The sequence below is a fragment of the Pinus tabuliformis genome, chromosome 5_1, assembly GCF_031772625.1.
Source record: "Pinus tabuliformis cultivar Carrire ecotype Pingquan chromosome 5_1, CPIR1, whole genome shotgun sequence".
Lineage (NCBI taxonomy): Eukaryota > Viridiplantae > Streptophyta > Pinopsida > Pinales > Pinaceae > Pinus > Pinus tabuliformis.
In genome coordinates, this window is record NC_142305.1 from 741,743,816 (window position 1) to 741,765,702 (window position 21,887).

At 38.7% G+C, this 21,887-nt stretch overlaps 1 protein-coding gene across 4 annotated transcripts in view; it reads left to right on the forward strand.

Moving 5' to 3' along the window:
• ORC2 (origin recognition complex second largest subunit 2) overlaps positions 1-21,887 on the forward strand; it is a 384,272-nt gene that overhangs the window by 119,295 nt on the left and 243,090 nt on the right. For all 4 annotated transcript variants that reach the window (XM_089432855.1, XM_089432856.1, XM_089432858.1 and 1 more), the window contains exon 4: positions 16,110-16,216. In XM_089432855.1, the coding sequence (XP_089288981.1) occupies positions 16,110-16,216 (107 nt within the window). The remainder of the gene's footprint in view (positions 1-16,109; positions 16,217-21,887) is intronic.

Genomic DNA, 21,887 nt, shown 5'->3' on the forward strand with positions numbered 1-21,887 from the left:
CTGTATTTCTTCCTGCTTGTTCATTTACTTAACAAGTTATTTACCATGTAAATACTGAAAATAAATACAAGTACAATATCAACACATACATATCATTAACTGAAAGAAACAAGAACATAAGTGACACAATTATTTTTGGATTAATGTCCTCGGAAAAACCCAATGCGGGAAAATTGGTGCAACTATCAGAGGGTTTTATTATTAAGCAGTTTCAAAATACAATCTGGGTGCCAGAAATAGCTCACCCAACAGAGAATGCCCTCGGCAGTAGTACCTCTCAGTCAAAGACTGATATCAACTCCAATCTGCCCCACGAAATTTCCTAGTGTTAGCCTCTAGGGTCTGCATCAGCCTCTTTGGCCCAACTTCAGCCTATTTGGCCCAGCGTAAGCTTCTTGGGGCTCTGCGTCAGCCTCTGGAGTCTCTGCTTCTCCCACACTAACCCCTCTCGGGGCTCTGCGTCAGTCTCCGGAGCCTCTGCTTCTCCCACGCTAGCCCTCCTCAGGCTCTGTGCAACTCCTTGCTAGCTCTGCGTGGCCTCTAGCTGGTTCTGTGTCAACCCTCTCCCGGTTTCTGTGCTGATGTTCCTAGTACTATATCTGCCTCTCTGCTACTGTATTCACTGCCTCTCAGCTACAACTCTGATCACTCCTTTGATTTCCTCAGCAAGCCCTGCCTTAGAAAATAACATTCTTGATCAACTCAATGTGTTCTCCAACTGACCCTCAAGCCTCTTCTTATACTTTTCTCGTTGACAATTCAACGACCGAGATTAAGTCCCTAATCAACGACTAAGATTCGATCTAGTTTGATCCATGACTTTTGGACCATTCTAACTTAGTTTTATATTAATTCACATTAATATTTTATTTTCCCTAAGTTCAGAACTTAGGGACTCCATTAAAAATATTAATTATTTTAATATCTCCCGAATTGGTTAGATTTTGCCCAAACCATTTCTGGGTCTTGGAGATCTCATGTGCTTTAGCCTCTCCACCAATTTTCAAGGCTAGAGCACATCCAATGCTACCCCAAATCAACACAAAATTTCCCCACAGTCTTCCTCCCTTTTCTTCAGTCTAGTTGAAAGTCTCGCTTTGGAGGAAGTTGCTTTCTCTCCTCAAGAAAATCACTTTCTAAATGTTGTGTAGCTGTGTTGTGTCTTCACCTCTCCATTAGGCTTCTTTTATAACTTCATTAAGACGAATCCTTAACCCTAATATCCTAAGTGATTAACGGTCGAGATTAGATCTCGCTTCACTTGAGATCAATGGTTGAGATCATATCTAAGTCACTTAAATAATTTTATTATTTATCCTTAGTTCTTTGGCTTAATAGTCTACAATAATTAATTGACTTTAATTATTTATACTTTTCCTAAGTTAAATTTAGGAAAGAAGTCATAAATCACCTACTCCACGAAGCAAGCACCTAAAGAGTCAATCAACCATCTTCTACATGCTAAGACACCAAGCTCATGTAAAAGACCTTCCAAGGCTACCAAGAACTTCGACACTCATTTCCCTTAAGAAATATATGATAGATACAATAAAATACAATGAAGTGGGTATACTAAGTCAGCGAAAAGAGATAAGGATGAACTATAAAATTGAAAAGCAGAAATATATAACATGTTCATACATGTTCTTTAGGCTATGTTTCAACATCCCATGAGATAGTTTGGAAAGTAGAAGGAATTGAGAGGGCAATACCCATGGGAAATGTGATATTGTGTGATATATACATATTGGTGTATATCAAACACTTTTGTGGTCATGCTAGTGGCTAGGGTTCTCGCATATGCTACAAGGAATGTCCAAGTAAGTGACGTTTCTTGCCTGAAACTATTTTGGGATGGGAAACAACTCTCAAACACCCTTGGTAGGTAGGGAATGCATGTTGACGATATTCAGGGATGGAGAATTGCTTGGGAAAAATTTCCTACACGCTCCTTGCTTTTTGGAATCATTTCTAGCCTAAAATGGGATGAAACACCTCTATTTTTAATATTTATTATTATTTGTTCCTTATTGACAAGGTAGGCGTTATGGTGGGCTTCATCCCAATTGTAATGCACTATAAAAGAAGTGCATAAATAGTTATGGACTGTGAAGGGTGTAAAGGGTGTAACCTTATTTTCTCTGTAGTAATGCATGTGGAGACAAGGAGTTGATTAAGCCTTTGTATGAAGCAACATAATGATTTGAAAGATTGTTTGGAGGTGGAAGTCTTCCTTGCTTACTAGGATAGCTTGCTTCTAACAAAGTCCTAATGTTTAGAGAATGTTGAGGGAGTAGAAGATTATGAGAGCAACCTTGGATTGGCTTAAGGAGAGATGTCTATTGAATGCAAAAAGACATGAAAGAATGGTGTGGAGATAATTTTTGGATGAATTCCCTCTACGAAAGTGTCGTTGTGTGTTGGAGTTGGAATAGTTTGGCATGTCTTAACTATATGGGCAACCTGAATTGACATGCATTTTTGGGAGATTGTAGGCACAAGAATTAGCTGTAGTTGAGCTTGATTTTGCACACGAGATTGCTCATGCTTGTGGTGATTTGCAGCATGGTTACTCTCTAAATGAGTAAGGTGACTTGAGACAAAGGATGCTGAAGCAAGATGTTGCGTATGGACACATGTGTAAGGGGTTTAGTAGTTATGGGCATTGTTGCCAAAGGAGTGATGTCCATTTTCTAGTAGATGTTGCTGCTTGTGGGTAAAAAAATCCAGGAGGGGACCTTCTGATTGTAAACCTTATGTTATCCAACCATTTGTGATTTCTAGGAAAGAAACTACTGCTATTGTCCCATTATGTTTTGGAACATGGACATCATATCTCACATCATCTTGGCCTAAAAGTGATTTCGCTAATGATGTTAATCACATAGCTCTAATGTTAAACATTGGACAAGTTGTCATTAAATCTTGCACTTGAGCTCTAAAGTCCAGAGAGCGGGTGCAAGCCTAAAGGTAACTAAAGAGTGCTGCCTTTGTCAGCTCAACAATCCCTATTCTCACTTAAGATCAGCACTGGGGTTGTCTCTAGGACTAGGATTACTAGAGCCTTGACAAATCAAGGCTTGGGTGAAGCGAAGAGTTGCTTTCTTAAACCAGATTTTTAATGAGTGTATAAAGTTGATTTTCATGGTGGATGAGGGGGAAGAGTAGTGCCAAATATTCCGAAGGGAGTCATGAAGCAACAATGAGAGCTGATTTATGGATGATGAATGAGAGTAATAGTTGCTTTTAATACACGAGGAAAACTACAAGTGTTTGCAGATTTAATGTTGTTGGAAATAAAAAGTGTGAAGGCCCTTCCAAAGGTGCCCTTTCATGAACGTGCAATTTGCAAATAATAGGTGATTTACTTATAGTTGAAAATCAATCATACATGATCCATAAAAATTACATCACAGCAATTAATCTACTAAGAAATAAAACAACAAGAATATTGGATAGAATGCATCTCATCCAAGATTCCTCTTCAAGGGACAAGACTGGCCTGCTTTTTGAAACTCTTATTGCAGTAGCATTAACATAGATTCCAGAGACTTAAATCAGCACAAAGTGGAGGATGGATAGCCACACATAAAATGGAACTACACTAATCACATAGCCATTAATAAGATCTCTAATACGAGTCAAATCCACAAGAGTATTGTCTCCTTAAATCTTCAACAACCATTACAATAAGAGAAACCCATCTTATGTAGATTTAGAGTTCAAAACCTCCTAAAATAAAATAATATTATCCATGAGTTAGATCCTTTATCTATCCTAGTGAGGCAGAAACAATAATATCCTTGAAGTACCTCTAAACAAGTCAAAAAACCTTAGAGCAATAAAATAATGGAGAAAAATAGACAGTGAAGTGGATGCCACTTGTCTTCTTCATATGCAAAACAGCCTTTCAATTGGGCATTTTGACCATGTGAAAGCTGCCATAGAACTAAGTGAATGAGCCCCCAAGAAACCTCCAAAAAAATATTAAAATACTCCACAAAACGAAGCGCTATACTAGAATAATTACAATTTATGTCGAAAAATAGCTGAAATGGCTAGGGTATGGTGGAAATATATGGCAGTCTAACAACTTTTGCATTGATAGATGCACCATGATATTAAAATGAGGGAGCACTCCTTTTAGATGAGTCAAAACGTTGACTGAACCGATATATGCCAAAAATAGAAATGAACAAGGTAGGGTGTTATCTCCAAAAACCAACCGACTTGCCTCAAATAGAAATCTCATGGAAATATGTGCAACAATGGTCCATACAATTGTTCCAATCATCTCTCATGAGTGGAATGACTTCAATAAATGCTGAAACACCATTACTCAAGAATGCAATAAACAAATCACCCTAGATGAATGTGCCATGAAGTTTGGACAATCTCCAACAATGGATAAAGTGGCTCCCAAAACCATGGGTAAACATGTGAGACAATGTGCAAATACCATAACTATCTCTCCAAACCATGGTTGTCAATGTGGATTGAACTAGAAAAGTATTCAATAAGGTCATCATGTCACCAGATATGTGGAAAAATGCAAATCATCGCGAGCTGTCTACTCCATTAAGCTACCAACCACTCAAATTGTGAATATGATCTAGGGCATTCCACTACCAATCAAATATGTCATGAATGATGCTCCAATTTAGCCTTTGGAATGCTAGATCACCAAAAGAATGTGTATTCAAGGAAGGCACTTAATCATAATAACCATAAGCCAAGATGAACATGCCAACCAAGAAGATAATAAGCCTTGTCTCCCAATGTTGCTCCACTCAAACTATCAAAGTGATCTAGGGCATTCCATTGCCAATCAAATGTGTCATGACTAATGCTCCAATATAGCATTTGGAAGGCTAGATCACCAAAATAATGTGTATACAAGGAGAGCACCCAATCATAATAACCTTGAACGAAGATGAAGATGCCAAGCAAGAAGATAATAAATCTCGTTTACCAATGTCGCTCCAACAATAGGAATATAACGCTACTAAACTCATGAAAATGTACTCTAATGGGACACAATAATAATAGGGAAACTGTTGTGTGGTTGACACTCTTGCTCAAGACGCTTCAACACCTATTGAAGTAGTCAACATATAAATTGTCACACAGGGAGTTTTGAGGAAAGTGTGTGCACAAGCTACACGCCTCCCCATAACACATCATGAGGCTCTATCGAATAATTCTGCATCTCCCTGTCATGTGCAAAGATAATGAAAACTGCATAGTGAGCTCAAAGATCTAAGGAATCAATACTTAGGGATGATCCAATGCCATCATACTACAGTGTAGCCTGCTTGGGCAGGGTCTTTAGTCTAGATAAAATTCCCATGCTACATTTGTGAAAGGGTTAGTAGGACCAAACTAGATTTAGGAACCTCAAGAATGTCAAACGTATGTAGTGGAATAAGTGCTTGGAAGGAGAAATGGGGTAGTTCATGTATTTGTTGTAGAATGTACTCTTGTCCGTTGCCTCAAAATCTAGCAGGGCTTGTGAGGGGAGCTCACAAGACAAGAAATTGACCAAGGGACAACAATGAGGTGTGGCCCACTGTCACCACAACCACTACCTCCTACTCTTTTGTGGACTTTGACCACTAGGGATGCTTCCCTTTAGTAGGTCACTTATGAGAGATATGCTAAGTCGAAGGGATAAGATGTCAAGATAGGCTTATAGAGGACAAATCTTCCTAAGAATGAGGCGCAACAAGCAAGATAAGGCAATTCGCATCCTCCAGTGCAGCCTATTTAGGGGACAAACAATGTAGGGCTTGATGAATAACTAGCCAAATGGATCAACCAAGGATCACAAGGTGAAGAAAAGGGCTTCCAAACAATGAATACCGACAACGTATGGAAAAATAAGCCTTTAACAAGCCCTAAGTTGAAGCCTAGGGTAAACTAGTGCTTTTATAGGGCAAGATTTTCCAAGGACAAAAGGGTTTTTCTTTCAAATGGATGGATTAGCCACTAAAATGGGATGATTTTGAGGCAACCAACACTTCTTCCGATGTTGAATCCTTCCACTAGCAAATGACTTCAACCCTATTGAAATTTTGTGCCCTAGCCCTAGCCCTAGCTATCAACTTATCCTTAAGGGGCCGAAAATTAGGTTGAGAGAGAGAAAATTAGATTTAAGGTAAGTTTTGCGGATGATCAACAAAGTGACAAGGCCATTGCCTATTCCTTGGGATGATAGAGTCTATGGGAGTGCAAAATATGCTAAATCTTGGCAAGGAGTAAGGGAATGATGAAACCCTAGGTTTGAAAACTGTAGCTATCGCTTTTGTGAGGGTGCAAAATCAATTGGGATAACAAGTTTAAAGATTCACCAATGGGATTTCCATTCGCATTCTACTAGTGAGTATTGCATTCAATGCTATCATCTAGATTCCACACAATGAATTTCAACAATAACTAGCACAATAGAAACCTTAGATAATTAATCTTTCCATACAGTATACACAAAAATGAAGATTTATCAAATCTAAGGTACATGTACAAGATAGAATGCAGGAACAAGCCTCTATTGCTCCAAAATGACATCTCCAGGACCAAAGAGATAACTCCAAATAACAAAGTACACCATAAAATCACATCTCCAGAAAAAAATGAAGTCTGAAAATCTCCGAGAGGGGCTGAAATAAGTTACATGTTATGATCATCCAATACAATGAGCCTATCCTCTATTTATACGAGGATTAGGACTAATAATTAGCCTAACAAAGCCCTTAAAACAAGTTTGATGCTAAAATTTCCTCGGGTTACAAGCCAACCCATTAGCTTTATCAAATTGTGCCCTAATTTGCTCACATGTGTGCGCTGTAAGCTCTCTCATGCTAACATCATCAACAATAAATGCTCCAAATTCCATGTCCAAGGGTGATGAGGTGTCCAAGAAGGTGTGAATGCCTGTGAAATCGATGATTTGAGTGTTGGCCCTGAAATTTACCTCATTACCTCCTGTGGGGTCCCAAGATTTAGCTAGGGTGCCATAAAGTGGTCTCCATGGGTCTCCAAATGCTAGATGAGGCCTCTTCTACTCTAGCGTTAGGGGGTCCACAACAAGCCCTTCCTAGTCTCTTAGTGTGAGACCATCGTCATCTAGGCTCTGAATCAACTGTTGCCCATCAGGTCATGTTAAGGCCAACCCGGGGGCATGCTGGGTTCGGCTATGTCATCTTGAAGAATCCTCAAATCTGGGTCAAAGTCAACCATCAACTATGGTGCTGGAGGTGCTTTAGGACATGTGTCATCCGATGATGCTGCTAAGAGGCTCTTGATTCTCAATGCTTAACTTGTTTGTGCCAAAGTACTCTAAAGGGATTGGGTATCTGTGGAGTAGGTGCTGTTGAAGAATCTATTGCAATTATAGATAATGAGATTCTTCTAGGCATGATAACTATTTGTGAGGTGTTTTTCAATTTTTCTTATTCCAATCTTCACTTATTATTGTTAGACTGTATCTTCGTTAGTTCATCAAATAGCTACCAAAACAAAGAGACAAGAACACAAGATGTTGGCATCCTGATAGGGCCAAAACCTCTCCCTCTTGGAGAGGAAAACCTGCACTAAATTCTTCTTATAAAGATTCCAATTGATGAATACCAAGATTGTGACCCTCGACCTACTAGGCCACTCGAAGACCAAGACGCCAATCCTTTTCTTACTGCTGAGATCATCATCAACACTGTTGCTTTACCTTTATCATTATTCTTGCACCTTCATTGAGATGACTGCTATATCATATCTCCATCTTCACTTAGATCATTACCGCACTCTTACTGAGATCATCATCACTGCTGCATTGAGATCATTAGTACACCAATGATATCTTTATTGAGACACCATTGAGACCACAATTGCATCTATGTTGGGATCATGACTGTATCTAGGAAGTAAGCCGAGATAGAGTGTATCACAGTGTGATCACAAAGATCCTTTTCATCACCAATATATCAAGGTTGTAACCACGTTTAGTATGCTAAGACAGTTTGTGACTGTAGTTATACGGCGAGACAGTGAGTGTTTGCTAAGATCATTCTTATCATATGTATGCTTGAGACTATGACTGAGTTGTATGCCGAGACAGTGAGTGAAGAGACCAAGACATTATCTCTGCAGTACCCATTCAAAAACACAAAGACTATTACTCATCCGAGACCTGAACCATTGAGCTTGTCCGAAGTGACTTGACTGAGATTCCTGCACTCCTGTACCCATCCGAAGTTCTGTGCCTTTGTCATCATCCGCAGTTTCAGAGAGATCCGAAATTCTACCTTTCTGTGGTGACCCTACATGCCTATTTATAGTAGTTAGGTCTCTGTAAATAAGCCGACATGTTAGGGTGAACCGATGTGTCCCTATTTCTGCGGCGACTTGTTATTAATATTCATTTTGAGGCTGACTAAACTATTTTCTTCATTGTTTTGCAGGCATACTTCTTCGTGCTTGTCTTGGAGGATTGTGCTTGTCTTGGAGGGTTGTTCTAGACTTGTATACATTTCATATATGCTCAAGAAGAGCTCTTTACACATGTCATTGACTCTTTGACTTTCCTAGACCTATGGAATGAGCAAGAAACTCATTCTTATAATTTGCAAAAATAATATTTCTTTTTCTTGACAAGTACAAAGATCAAAATTACATTTGTAAATACCGAACCTAGTTACACTTTCTTCAACACTCCCTCTTAACTAGGGAGGTATTTATAATGGTACTTGGTCATTCTCAATCTGAAGAATTTCTCATAAGAAGAATCAGATTGGTAATCCCATTTGTATAGCATCATATCAATCAACATTGTCATAGTGCAAGGCCTTGACTAACAACTCCATCTCTTCACGAGACCATGAGCTACAATGTTGGTGAGACCAATGATTTATAGACACCTTCATCATTGTCTGTCAAGGTACATACCCACCTGGGTGTTCACTGAGTATGACCTTCTAGGACTATTCTTATCTTGGGTTCCGAGCCCTCAAAGAATATCGATCCTCTTGCCTACACTTATCTTGGATTCCCTACACATCCTCAAAGAGTATCGATGCCAGATGATTACCTAATCCTCCCATTCTTTCTTCCCAAGTGAAGACAAGAATGTTGTGTCTATCATGTGTCTACATTTCCATTCATGGTCTTCATCTAGACTTACGGCTGTTAGTCCTGGTCTAGAGCATGACACATGACATGGAAAAACACAATTGTCACACCTTTGTAATCAGGGGTGATCTTAATTCAAACTCCCTCTTTATCAGGGACTTGTCAGAGCTCCCTCTTAGCTAGGGACTCTTCTATATATCAACAATTTTTTCTTTGTGGGTCCTTCAGCTGCTTGATCAACTTCTCTCCTATGAAATTTAGTTGAGCTTCTTCCTTGTCGGGCAACAACCATCGATCACTTTCCTTCTTATTTCGTCATGTCATTCATTTCTTCTTGGAAAGTGGCCTTCTTGGTACATATCTAGAACCTTCTTCATATGGCTACTTCTTTTCTCTCCATGCTTCTTTCAGGAGTGTCCATCCATCACATGAATGCTAGTTTCGCTTGTACTTACAAGTCTTTTCTAGTAGCCCTGCATGAACTCATCCAAATATTATTCAAGAAATTATATTAAATTAAATCATACCTTACAAGATGGCTCTTCATCATGACATCTTCTTGTATGTATCAACATCCTTCACACATGTTGTCACATCTCCCAAAGTTATCCATTATCAATGGTCTTCATTGTTTTCAGACTTTTATCAGAGTCTTCATATCTTTCTGGGAGATTTCCTAGTCAAATCTTCTTGGTCTTTTAGATGTTGATTGCCTTTCATCATGGTTGCATATCTCACGATCTCTTCCTTCCTCACACATTCCATAGCTTTCAATTAGAGTTTCTTTATTGTAGTCAATCACCTCAAATTCATATGAAGACATATTATGTTGATTTCATCTAGTGTGACTTATGACTTACTGCATCTTTTCAGAGGAAGAGATCCTTTTTCTCTTGTTCGTGCTTCTCAAGATAAAAGCAATGATCCATGTTACCTGTAACCATATGACTTGACATTATAATATTGAACATAAGCATACATACCTTGTTTTACCTTCAGGTTAGCGAGGCTTCTTCCAACAACTTCCTTGATTGAAAAGATTTTCAATCCCTTGATCTGCTTCATGTCATCACATCATCATCTCATGGATTCCATAAGTTAGAGTTCCTATTGAAACACTTGCTTCCTCTCTAGATTAGTGAACCCTACGATGAGGATTCCATCAGAGAATTTTGAGGAGCTTGTATATCCCCAGTTGGCAGATGTTTCCTTTTTGACTTGATGTATGATGAGCCTTAGATGACTCCTTTCTTTCCTTCAATGTCCATTGAGGTTCCCAAGAGCTATATATCCTACATGTTGTCTGCCATGGATTTTTGTCTTTCATGATTCGTATGGAGATGTTACGTGCTCTTGTTTCTAATGCTTCGATCATGCCATGATGCATCTTATTATCATTGTCATATCTTATAACACAAGATCTAGGAGCTTATGATAGGACCTTTTTGTGAGGGATACTATCTTACTCATATGAGAGATTTGTTACTCCCTCTTTCCTTGGCCCTTTTCTTTAGCTTCCTCCATCTTTCAGTGATATGAGCTTCTAGAATCTTTCTATAGCATTGAATCTTAACTATACTTATTTTGTCTTGCTTGAGGGCCAACCTTGCCTTCCTTTTTCGCACATGGTTGAGTTCTTTTAACCTTCAATATTTTTGCCATCAACTTGTCCTTCTCTATTTGGCATAGAGACCACAAGTTGTTGAATGAGGTAACCTTCTTGTTCATGGACATTTGTTACCTTGATTGTTAGTGCATTATGGTTATCTTCCTTTCTAGGTCTTGTAGATGGAAGATATCCTACATCCTTTGATACCCTTTACTTTCATGTAGATCAGATTTCATGTGACCTTCTTCATTGCACCTTAAGAGAATGAGTTTATCATCTACATCACTTTGATGTCTCCAATTTTGCTATGTGAGGGAATCTTTCATAAATATCCCTTTTCATAAATTCAGAGGAGACCTTTTGATGACTTCAGCTACTTAGAGGACTATGTCTATTCTCCTTCTTCATGCAAGGAATCTTGATAACCCATCCAATTCATAGATGTCCTTGCAATCATGAAGTCATTTAACCAAACTTGAATATAGAATAAAAAGATACTTACTTGTCATGTGAAGATGAAATCTTCACCTTGATGCTTTCTTGAGTGATCTCCTTCAATGAGATTCTTGCTTGAGTTGCCTGGTACAATAGAGTTCTAGAACCTTTCTTGAGACTTCCTTGCATTGTTCAGCACCAAGCACTATTGCCTTTTATGATATGTTGAGATTATTTGATTCCTTGACTGTGAGGGTATGGAATCGAAATCAAGAATTTTTAGAGCACTGTCATGATATCCACCCAAGATGTGCAATTGTGTTCTCCTTCTGAAGTGATATTGCTGTAATGTATGTTGTGATTGTATATCTTTGTAACCTTGTTGCAATGCTCCTTGTTGGAGTAGAACCTTGCTTGAGTTGACTAGCATGAGAAAAGATCTTTGTGGCCTTCGAGCATTGTTCAATACCAATCATCGAAACTGCTTAAGTCATTAAGATTGCTGTGGTATGACATGGGTTGTAATGACACCCAAATTTTGAGGCTAGCACCAAGACTGTGAAAGGTACTGTGTTTTCCTTTGGTTGTGGTGTAGAATAGGATTGCTCCTCCGATTTTCGACCTTCTCCAAGATTATAATCTTTGATTTTCAGTTATCTTGCTTTGTACTCATATTGATAAGGTTCTTGTTGACCTTTTTGATGATGACTGTGGAGAAAAGGTTCTTTGTTGATGTAGACTGCTTGTTGTAGACTTGATCCTTTATTCTTGACAAAACCCTTAACCTTACTTTGATGCCCTTCTTGAGGACTGATCCTTGTATGTCTCTTTTGTTGCCCTTCCTTTGACTTCTGCACCTTAGCTTTGATACCATGTTGAAGAATCTAAGGCAGTTATAGATAATGAGATTCTTCTAGGCATGATAACTATTTGTGAGGTGTTTTTCAAATTTTCTTATTCCAATCTTCACTTATTATTATTAGAGTTTATCTTCGTTAGTTCATCAAATAGCTACCAAAACAAAGAGATAAGAACACAAGATGTTGGCATCCTACCATGGCCAAAACCTCTCCTCCTCATCCTCCTCTACCCCCTCCGCTACCTTCTACTCTAACCAATCAACGACAGACTTCGTGAGAGGCCTCTTAGCCTCAACTGTCCATGTAACAGTGGTGTCAATCCCATCCAATGAGATGGCCTCCACATCAGGTGTCCTCTCAAGTTGCCTCACCCACAATTGAAGATTGTAGTAGACGTAGACCATGTCATTAAGTCGTTGGGACTCCAACCTGTACAAGGGTCATAAAATAATAATTATAAAAAATATTATTTAATGAATTCAAAAAATTAATTGGAAATTTGGAATATTTTAAGTTTTAACCTGTTGTGCTTCTTGGTGTGTATTTTTTCAAATACACTCTAGTTGCACTCGCATCTTGAGGAGATACATGTTTGTCTGAGCACTCGAACGACAAGCCTTTGCAGATTGGGTACTTTACCACCATAGCTTCTCCACCATGCATCTACAACAAAATTACAAATAAGATAAACATAAGAAAAAAATGAAATTTGAAAGTTGAAGCAAAGTATGAAGTTATGAACTTGAAGAGACAATGAAATTTGAAACAAACTAAAACATACCTGGGATTTTAGTCTTCCTATCAACTACAACCATGTGAAAGCGAAATGTGCCACCTACCATCTTGTATATCTCCATTTATTTAGAGATTTCTGCATGTTCTACTGGAGATGGCACCATCCTCTGAACACAAGTGAAGAATCCATCCATGACCTCAACATCAAATAAGAACCCATAGGAGTAAGCAAATGCGGGGTTCAGGTAGATCCCTGCAACATGAATGGGACGATGGAGTGTATTGTTCCATCGTTCATCAATCACTTCCCATAGGAGGAGTTGTTTTTGAAACCCCTCATCTCCCTTATCATCATAGTAGGTCCGAATGGATTCTTTGGCCCTGTCCATGGCCTCATACAAGTAGCCCATTGCGGGCTTGTCACCATCAACTAATCGAAGAACCTTTACCAAAGGTTCAATAATGTTGCACACCTCCTGCACTCCCACCCAAAAGCTTTCCTCTTACGAAACTAATTTGCATATGGCCTCTTCCTCTGGTTTGCGGTTAGATGCCAAAGCATGCCACTCCTCTGAAAGAAACATTCTCTTAAGATCCCACATAGAACTCAAGAGGGATTGAAGAGATATGAAACTGGTGGCAAACCATGTAATGGCAGGGCACACCAATTCCTTGTTGTTGGTGAATGTTCTCATCAAATGAAGCAAAGATGCATGATTATATATAAATTTTGTAATGTTTTTTGATGAGTCAACAATATCTTTGACAAAAGGAATTTTTCTTATGTCCTCCAACATCAAATCAATGCAGTGTGCAACACAAGGTGTCTGAAATAAGGTAGGATGCCTCTCCATAAGCATCTTGCCAGCGACAAAATAATTTGCACTGTTGTTCGTTATGACTTGGACAACATGTCTGGACCCACCTCCAGAATAAACACATCCAATAAATCACATAATAATCGTGCATCTTTGATATGTGCAAATGCATCAACAAATTTCATAAACATTGCCCCGTTGGGACAATTAACCAAGAAGTTTATAAGGCTTCTACCCTTTTGATCGGTCCAACCATCTGATATCATAGTACATCTTGTGTGTGCTCATGATGCTCTAAACTCTTCCAATCTCTTGGTGCAATAAACTTTTTCATTTTGAAGAATGCGCCCTCTAAAGTCATCATAAAAAGGGACTTTGTACATTGGGCCAAAAACTGCAATAGCATCAACAACGGGCTGGAAAAATGGATTGTTCCCTTCAACGCTGAAAGGAATATCACTCCAAAGAAGAAATTTGCCCAACAACTTGTTAGTTTCTTCTTTATCCTTTTTTTTAATAATTAAAGAGATAGATGGTTTTGAACCAGGTGTGGTTCTAGGAACAAAATATGATGAGGCAACTATAGGGCTGGTTGTAGATACTGATGCTGAAGTAGAACCAGTGCCACTCTCATGTTCACCTCCTAACACTCTACTCCCAGCTAGTTGACTCCTTAGAGCTGACTTGGACAGTTTGGTTTGCTCTATTTTTTCCAATGATCTGAGGGCTCTTTGGATGATTTTTGGATTTGTATTTGAGCAAGACCCTATTTCATGTCCAAAGATTTTTGCAAGGTGATCCTACAATTTGTATAACCTCTCTGTCATATGATGCCCACATAACTTGCAAGTCAAGTTTGATCTGTCAAACCCTCCATCAGGTTTACCAAATTCCCACAAAGGGTCCAATTTCCTTGGCATGTTTGTAACTTTGTTGAACTCCTGAGTTTTAATGTAAGATGAAGTTTGAAGTTGAACCTAGGGCACAAGAAGAATTGCAAGTTAAAAAAATAAAAATAAAATTTACATACAACACATTGAATTTTTGACCAAAAAAAAAAACCTCAACTCAATGCAACAATAATGGAAAAAATGCACATTCAAACCCAAGCAAAAATGATGCAAAAAAACTAGGGCACAAGAAAAAATTAAACTTATAAATCTAACAATCAAGTTTTTGCATTTTTGACCAAAATGAACCCTCTCCACTCTATGCAACAAAAATGAAAAAAAAGCCACAATCAAATCCACTCAAAAATCATTTTATATTTGGTTTGGTTATCACAACTGCTAAATGCTAAATACTTCTTTAGAACCTTTCAATTTGCTTCTTGTGTCTTGATATATATATATATATATATATATGAACAGGTAGATATTTGATGATTGTTATTGCTACAAAAGGATACTGAAGTTGAAGTATCCAGGGAACAAATATACTTATTTGCATTGTTACCATGAAGCAGTTTCTGCACTACATTGAGAACTATTTTGCATTGCTCTCTTTCACAAAGAAGACATTTATGGGGCTGCAAAAACAGCGAGCTTTTACTTTTCAATTTTATATTTGGTTTGGTTCTCACAACTGTTAAATGCTAAATACTTCTTCCGTAGAAAGTTTAAAATTGCCTCTTGTGTGCACAAGTAGATATTTGATGATTGTTTTAGTTCTACGAAAGGATACTCAAGAGTCCAGTCGCAGGCAGTATCCAGGCAACAAATATACTTATTTGCATTGTTACCATGAAGCACTTTCTGCACTAATGTGAGAACAATTTTGCATTGCTCTCTTTCACAAAGAAGACATATGTGGGGCTGTAAAAACAAAGAGCCTTCATTTTTTCAATTTTATATTCGGTTTGGTTATAACAACTGTTAAATGCTAAATACTTCTTCGTAGAACCTTTCAAATTGCCTCTTGTGTGTGTCTCTCTCTCCCTCTCTTTCTTTCTATATATATATATATATGCACAAGTAGATATTTGATGATTGTTTTACTGCTACAAAAGGATCCTCAAGTTGCAGTATCCAGGCAATAAATATACTTATTTGGATTGTTACCATGAAGCATTTTCTGTGCTACAGTGAGACTATTTTGCATTGCTGTCTTTCACAAAGAAGACATTTATGGGGCTGCAAAAACAGTGACCCTTCCCTTTTTAATTTTATATTTGGTTTGGTTATCATAGCTGTTAAATGCTAAATACTTCTTCCGTGGAACCTTTCAAATTGCCTCGTGTTGTATTTACATGCTGATCACTAGATCTATCTTTATGGAAACATCTATGTTGTAGCATATCTTTTGTGTTCCATCAACTTTTTTGCGATGGAAGTCTGATGTTTTGCAAACATTCACACAATGAGGTAACACCCCAGCTATTACTAATAGCTGGCTCATTAAAGAATTTGTGTTCCTTAAAAGTATCTTTGCACTGTATTGCTTGGTTTGCCAGGTTCTGATTCTAAATATTTGCTCAAGTTTAAAGTTAACTTTTAGTTTGACAGAGTCGGCTGTTGAATTATGTGAAATCAGGAATTGAGGGATGCACTTCTGGCACTAGTTCCAAAACATGTGAATGAACAAGCAGCTCTGATGGAGAGTTATAAATCTTTTTATTCCAAGTGGCTTTTCCAATTGAGGTTTGGTGAAAATGTTACTACTCTTGTGTGCCCATGGGAATCAATCTTATGTTTTTGGTCAATGCTTAATCTTACATGTTTCGCATTCAAGTCTTCCTTACCTTTTGCACTCTTTGCTTGTGCTTTTTTTAATGGGTTTAAGTTGCATGTACTATGAAACAATTGGCACATATATGTATGTTTTGTGGAGGTTTGGGGATGAGTTCTGACTGTGGATGGAGAGAGCCCTGAAATTTCAGGGAATGGGACTTAGGCGGAACCCCACGAGAAAGTGTAAAGAAATTAGTAATTTTATTATATTGATCAATATTAATAAAGTTGGGGAAACTATCTACCAAGCAGATCAAAGTTGGTAGTCACCAATTTAGAAGTATTGGTTATTTGACAGATGTTATTTACTGATTAATCACTATGTTTCCCTCTTATTGAGCCAAAAGTTCTTGTAGAAAATGTTTGATGACTTTTACCCCCTTTCTTCCTAGAGATACTAACAGATTATGTTATATTCTATAGTGCCTTGCACCAATAAGTCAACAGACTTAGAATAACAAAACCTTGGCGAGGCAGAAGAACTAAGAGTTTGAGTTGGATTGGGAAAAACTTGACAACTACAGAAATATAACGATGTGCACATATTTCGACATGCACCCAGCAGAGGTTAAATTGAATGAGTCGGACACGATCAAATTTAGTTTGATGCACGACTAATTGTGAGTCATACTTGGTCAACCCATGTTTGACTCATGACTAATTGTGAATCCATCTTGGTCAATCTGCGTTTGACTCTGGAAGCTTGGTAAACAATTGTTTAGGGTCTGATTTTAGTCAGACTTGATGACTTAGAATTTGACTTGCAATCTTGGAAACTATACTTGTTTCAATAATCAGTATCCCAAAATGGTTAGGTTGTTTCTTTCCAAGAAAAACCTTGCAGAATCCCTCTCTCTTCCTTTGAATATTTGGATGGAGGGCAGCTTGACCAGCAGCTCAACTGCCAGCCAGAATAGCAAACACCGAGTTACTTGACCAGTTTTCTACCTATGACCAATGGCCTCCCAACAACATGCCTTGGGTGGATGCTTCCACTGATTGAGCTAACCCTTTGGGCTATTATTTGTTGATGATTTGAATAGCAGGAAACGACAAAACCACAACTATATTTTCTAACTATGGGCCCAAATATTTTTAAGAAAGTCAATATAATATTTATGTATTAAACCTTTTCTTGAGGTTAGTTAAGCTCCAAAGGAGATACTGATCTGCTTGCTGTGGTTTTGGATTCAGACTCACTTTTTCAAAATTTTGATTTGAGCTACAACCTCTCCACTTATTTTGACATCGCTCTTTTGTTATGAACATAATAATAGTTATAAATAACAATAGTTTAATGAATTAATGAAAAGTTAAGGGGCACAAACCCTTTCACCTCGACACTTGTGACCAATCAATGCTATAAGTATATTGTCACGTGGGTGTTATAATCATTCTTGTTCATTCTATCAATCAAATATATTATAAAATAATTTTGTCTACACACGTACAATAGGAACTATTGTTACAGTGGTATTAGAGTTGCGTTACAGGTCGAGTTTGTTTTGACAACAAATCATAGGTCAAGTCACCATACATTGCAGCCTTATGTTCTACCATTGCCAATTGTCGTATCTCTGTGTTCCGTTGTACACTTGTGCTAACCTCTCCACTTGTACGCACTACTACTGTTGTTGTAGCCAGTGTCCAACCCTGTCTCCGCTTATCGTCACCACACCCCCCACTACCTACCACAACCATTGCCTGTCTCGCCACTTCCGCGTACAACCTTGTACAAAATGCTCCACTTGTCCGCATAGATGCCGACACTGGATAACCTTGTCTCCCGCGTTGCCATACGAATTGTCCCCGTCATCAAATTGTGTCCTATTCCTTTGTTCTGCATAGTCTCTACCAGGTTGTTGTAACTATCGTCGTACCAGTGGTAGCAACCTCCACTGCCATTGCGGTTTTCTTGTCCTTGCACTATCCCCATCAAATTTCCTGCATGTACATCGTTGTTTCCAACCGTATCGGTTCAATTGATTTGTATGGTCATGCTCCTACCATAAAATATAACCCCCATTAAGTTAGTTAAGTTGGGTGGGTACATTTTGAAGTGGCTTTAGGAGTTTAAATATTTTTAAAAGATGTAGTCTACAACCTATTATATGTTTTGGAGCTTTTCTGGGCATATTGCTTAGAATCCGTCAGGGATTTGTTGAAATCACAAGTTTGAGTTGTAAATTCCCCACAATCCAAGTGCTCTGGGTGTTGAATCCATATATGTAGTTAAAAATGCATTTTAAACGTCAAACAATCACGATTTGACCAAAAATTGTTTCACTTAAGTTCAACCAAACCCTCCAAAACATATAATAGTTAGACAATGCCTATTTAAAATAATGTAATACAATAAAAGGTAAAATAAATTAAAAGTTTAAAAGTTAATTAAAAAAGTAATTTTTTATAATGTTAAAACTAGAAAAATTATATTATCTTATATATATAAAATTCGAAAATAAGAAAAGGGGAAAATAGAATAAAACTAGAAATAAAAGGAACCTCAACATGGTTAGCAATGACGAAATATAGGCCGAAGTCAATCAATATAGAGATGAAGTCAACAGAGTAAGATATTGTCTCGACAACATTGAAAGGGCAGAAACAAAGTTGTGGAATGACAAAAAGAATTAATAGAAAAATTTAATAAGTTAAGAGAAAAGGAGACAAAGTTGACAATTTGATAGAGGATTCTGAGATCAATAGAAAATTGCATTAAGAATGAGAAATGATGACAAGGATAATTTTTTTTTTCTAAGTAATATTGTTCTATTAATATGATACAAAAAGTTGTTACAGAAGGCTTGATCTCAAAATTACTGAGCATCAATCATCACCAAAAATAAACCTATCTATCTTTGACTGCCCCAACATAGGGGAAACCAGAAAGAACCCACATAGGGGTTAACAGTGTTGTCCCAAAAAAAACAGAGAGAGACATTGCATAGCTAGAACCATAAACAGTTACCCGAAAAAAACCATTCAAACTAAGAAGCATCCACCTGGAAAAAAAAAGGGGTATCTGGTTGCCACGCGTCAAGACTAGAGATTCTCCGGGGCTGGTTCCTCTTCGATCCGACATGCGTATTTGTACCAATCATCGTCTTCGTCAGGCATGCCACTTCCCTGAGCTGGATGAACGGCCTCAGCGCTACCTGTGCCCACATGCATTTCAAATGTGTCGCCCCGTCGGCTTCCCAAGGCCCTCGTGTCACCATGTTTGCTATCCGCAGCTGGTTGACTGCCATCTACAGCTTTGCCATGCAGGGCTGCTTTGTCATCGTCATGCTGCTGATTACTAGGGATGCGAATACCGCGGTTGCTTGGAGCTGCTCTGTTCTGCTCGTCCTTGTGCTCAGGCGGAGGTGCCTGCGGATCAATTTCTTCCGAGAAAGAAATGGTCACAGTGGCAGTGATTACGGGCCGGGCTAAGGTGCTGTGAAAACGGAATTGAGTGGTATGGGGCACTGGATGCGGAGAAAGGGGGAAATCCGATGAGTGAACTGCAACGTCCCGCTCTCCTGTGCCTTGGAGCTTGGCTCTTCCCCTTCCACTTTGGGTGTCTGGGTAACGGCCATAGAAAGAGCTGAGAGGATTGGGATTATTAGCTGAGGACTCAAGGGAGGCAGAGTCAGATCTAGTCGATGCTGGTGGGTGGATGATGCCGCTGCCAGTGCCTCCACGCTTGCTTCGCATTCAATGTCTGATGCGAGCCATGGCAGAATTGAGAGCAAGGTTGGTAGCAGAGGGGTTGGTGGAATTTCGATGCAGAGAGTGAACAGAGGAGGTCTGAGCCTGGTCTAAGTTGCAGAGACTGGAATGAGAGTAATGAAATCCATTGCCCAGATCAATACAACTTAGCAACCAACATCGACTGCTTGTCACAGTGCGAGAGCAGGGTTCTGCGGCCTGCGGAGGGCAAACACAATGGAGCAAGGGGGGAGGAATTGCATAATGCTCTGCAGGTTCCATGGCTATGAGAGTTGTGGAGGTGTCTCGGCCTTTGGACGCATTTAATGGCTCCTGCAAGGTGGTTTGAATGCGCCTCAGGTTGGCATGGGGGACGACGTAGGTGGCCATGTGGCCATCCCGTTCGTCGGTCAACCATCTAATCAAATTAATTACCAAAATAATCACCCGCATCCGGGTGAAGTGACAAGGAAAATTAACTTCCAGGCTGAACTAATTGACCAACTAATTGAAAGGGTAGATGCATTAATTGCAGAACCCTTAACCTATCGGAAACCAACACCAAGTCCAAAATCACAACAAACAAGCGAACAAGACCATCAAGAAGCACTTGAATTTATTTTTTCAGGCAGTAAGTATCACACAAGAGTTCTAGATAGAAATCATCAACGAATTAAGATGGAATTATTGAAGTGTGATGGAAGGGACCATAGGGGAGTAGTTATTGGGATCAACAAAATGGAAGGGATTTTTGAATTAGAACACCCATTAGGTGAAAGAGAAAAAATAATGACAACTTCCAACAGTTTAGACGGGGACGCTTATGATTGGTGCCTATTGTGCATAAAAAAGAATGTGATGTCCGTTCTTTTCATTGGAAAAACTTCACAACTGCCTTATTAAAAAGGTTTCAGGACGAAGAAGACAATGAATTGCACAACAAGTTTGTACATCTTAAACAAAAAGGAAACATAAACGATTATATGCTGTTGAATGGTGTTGTCATAGATGCCAATGTCGCCTTTGAACGCTCTTAATAGTTGTCTATGGATTGCATTGATTCGAAGTCCCACTGGTCATGAACCCTTGGATGCTCCACATTTTATAAGGTTTTTGGATGGAAAGATCAATGTGTTTGGACTTAAGTGCATCGCCATTTAGTTCTGCTCCTCGTGCCGATTCCAACAATATGTGGCATGCATTGTGGTTCATCTCGGTTGAGGAGATATGTTCCTTTAAAGTTGAAACCCTCAAGGCTGAAAGTTGGTTAAGGAGTCCCAAATTGAATGTCATATGGCAACTCTTCCATTGGTCAATTTTGGCATTTTAATTCATGAGATTTAAATTAGTTTATCTTGGGCCTCCTAATCAAATTCAAAGAAATGGCAAATTAATTAAAATGTGGAATTCATATCGGCCTCCAATAATGAATTATTTTTGGCTCCAAAATTAAAATTGAAATTCAAATTTGAGGTTGGCTTCCCTCCTTTTGATCAAGTCGGCTTCATAAGGGAATATGCCCTTCTCCTCTATATAAAGTAGCTTGAATCCTCCACAAGAAGCCAAAGTGATGTGCTATCTTCTGTGAAATTCGTCCATGCTTTGCGACTTGATTATCTGAAGCAGTGGGTCGAAGTTTGAGATGGCTTTTGGGTTAAAATTTGGTTTTGTGCATTTAGTTTTTTTGTGGTTATTTGGAGACATTTTATGACATTGGTTCGCAGCTTACTGAGGCCCAAAACTTTGGCCCTTTCTGTGGTCATTGTTATCACTCTGTAATTTCCGAGGTCGCAAAAGAACATCACATAGGTAACTACCAACCACTTTGGAAGCTGGGATCTAGCCCTACTAGCTTCAGAGAGGGCTCTCTTTGTCAAATTTAACTTTG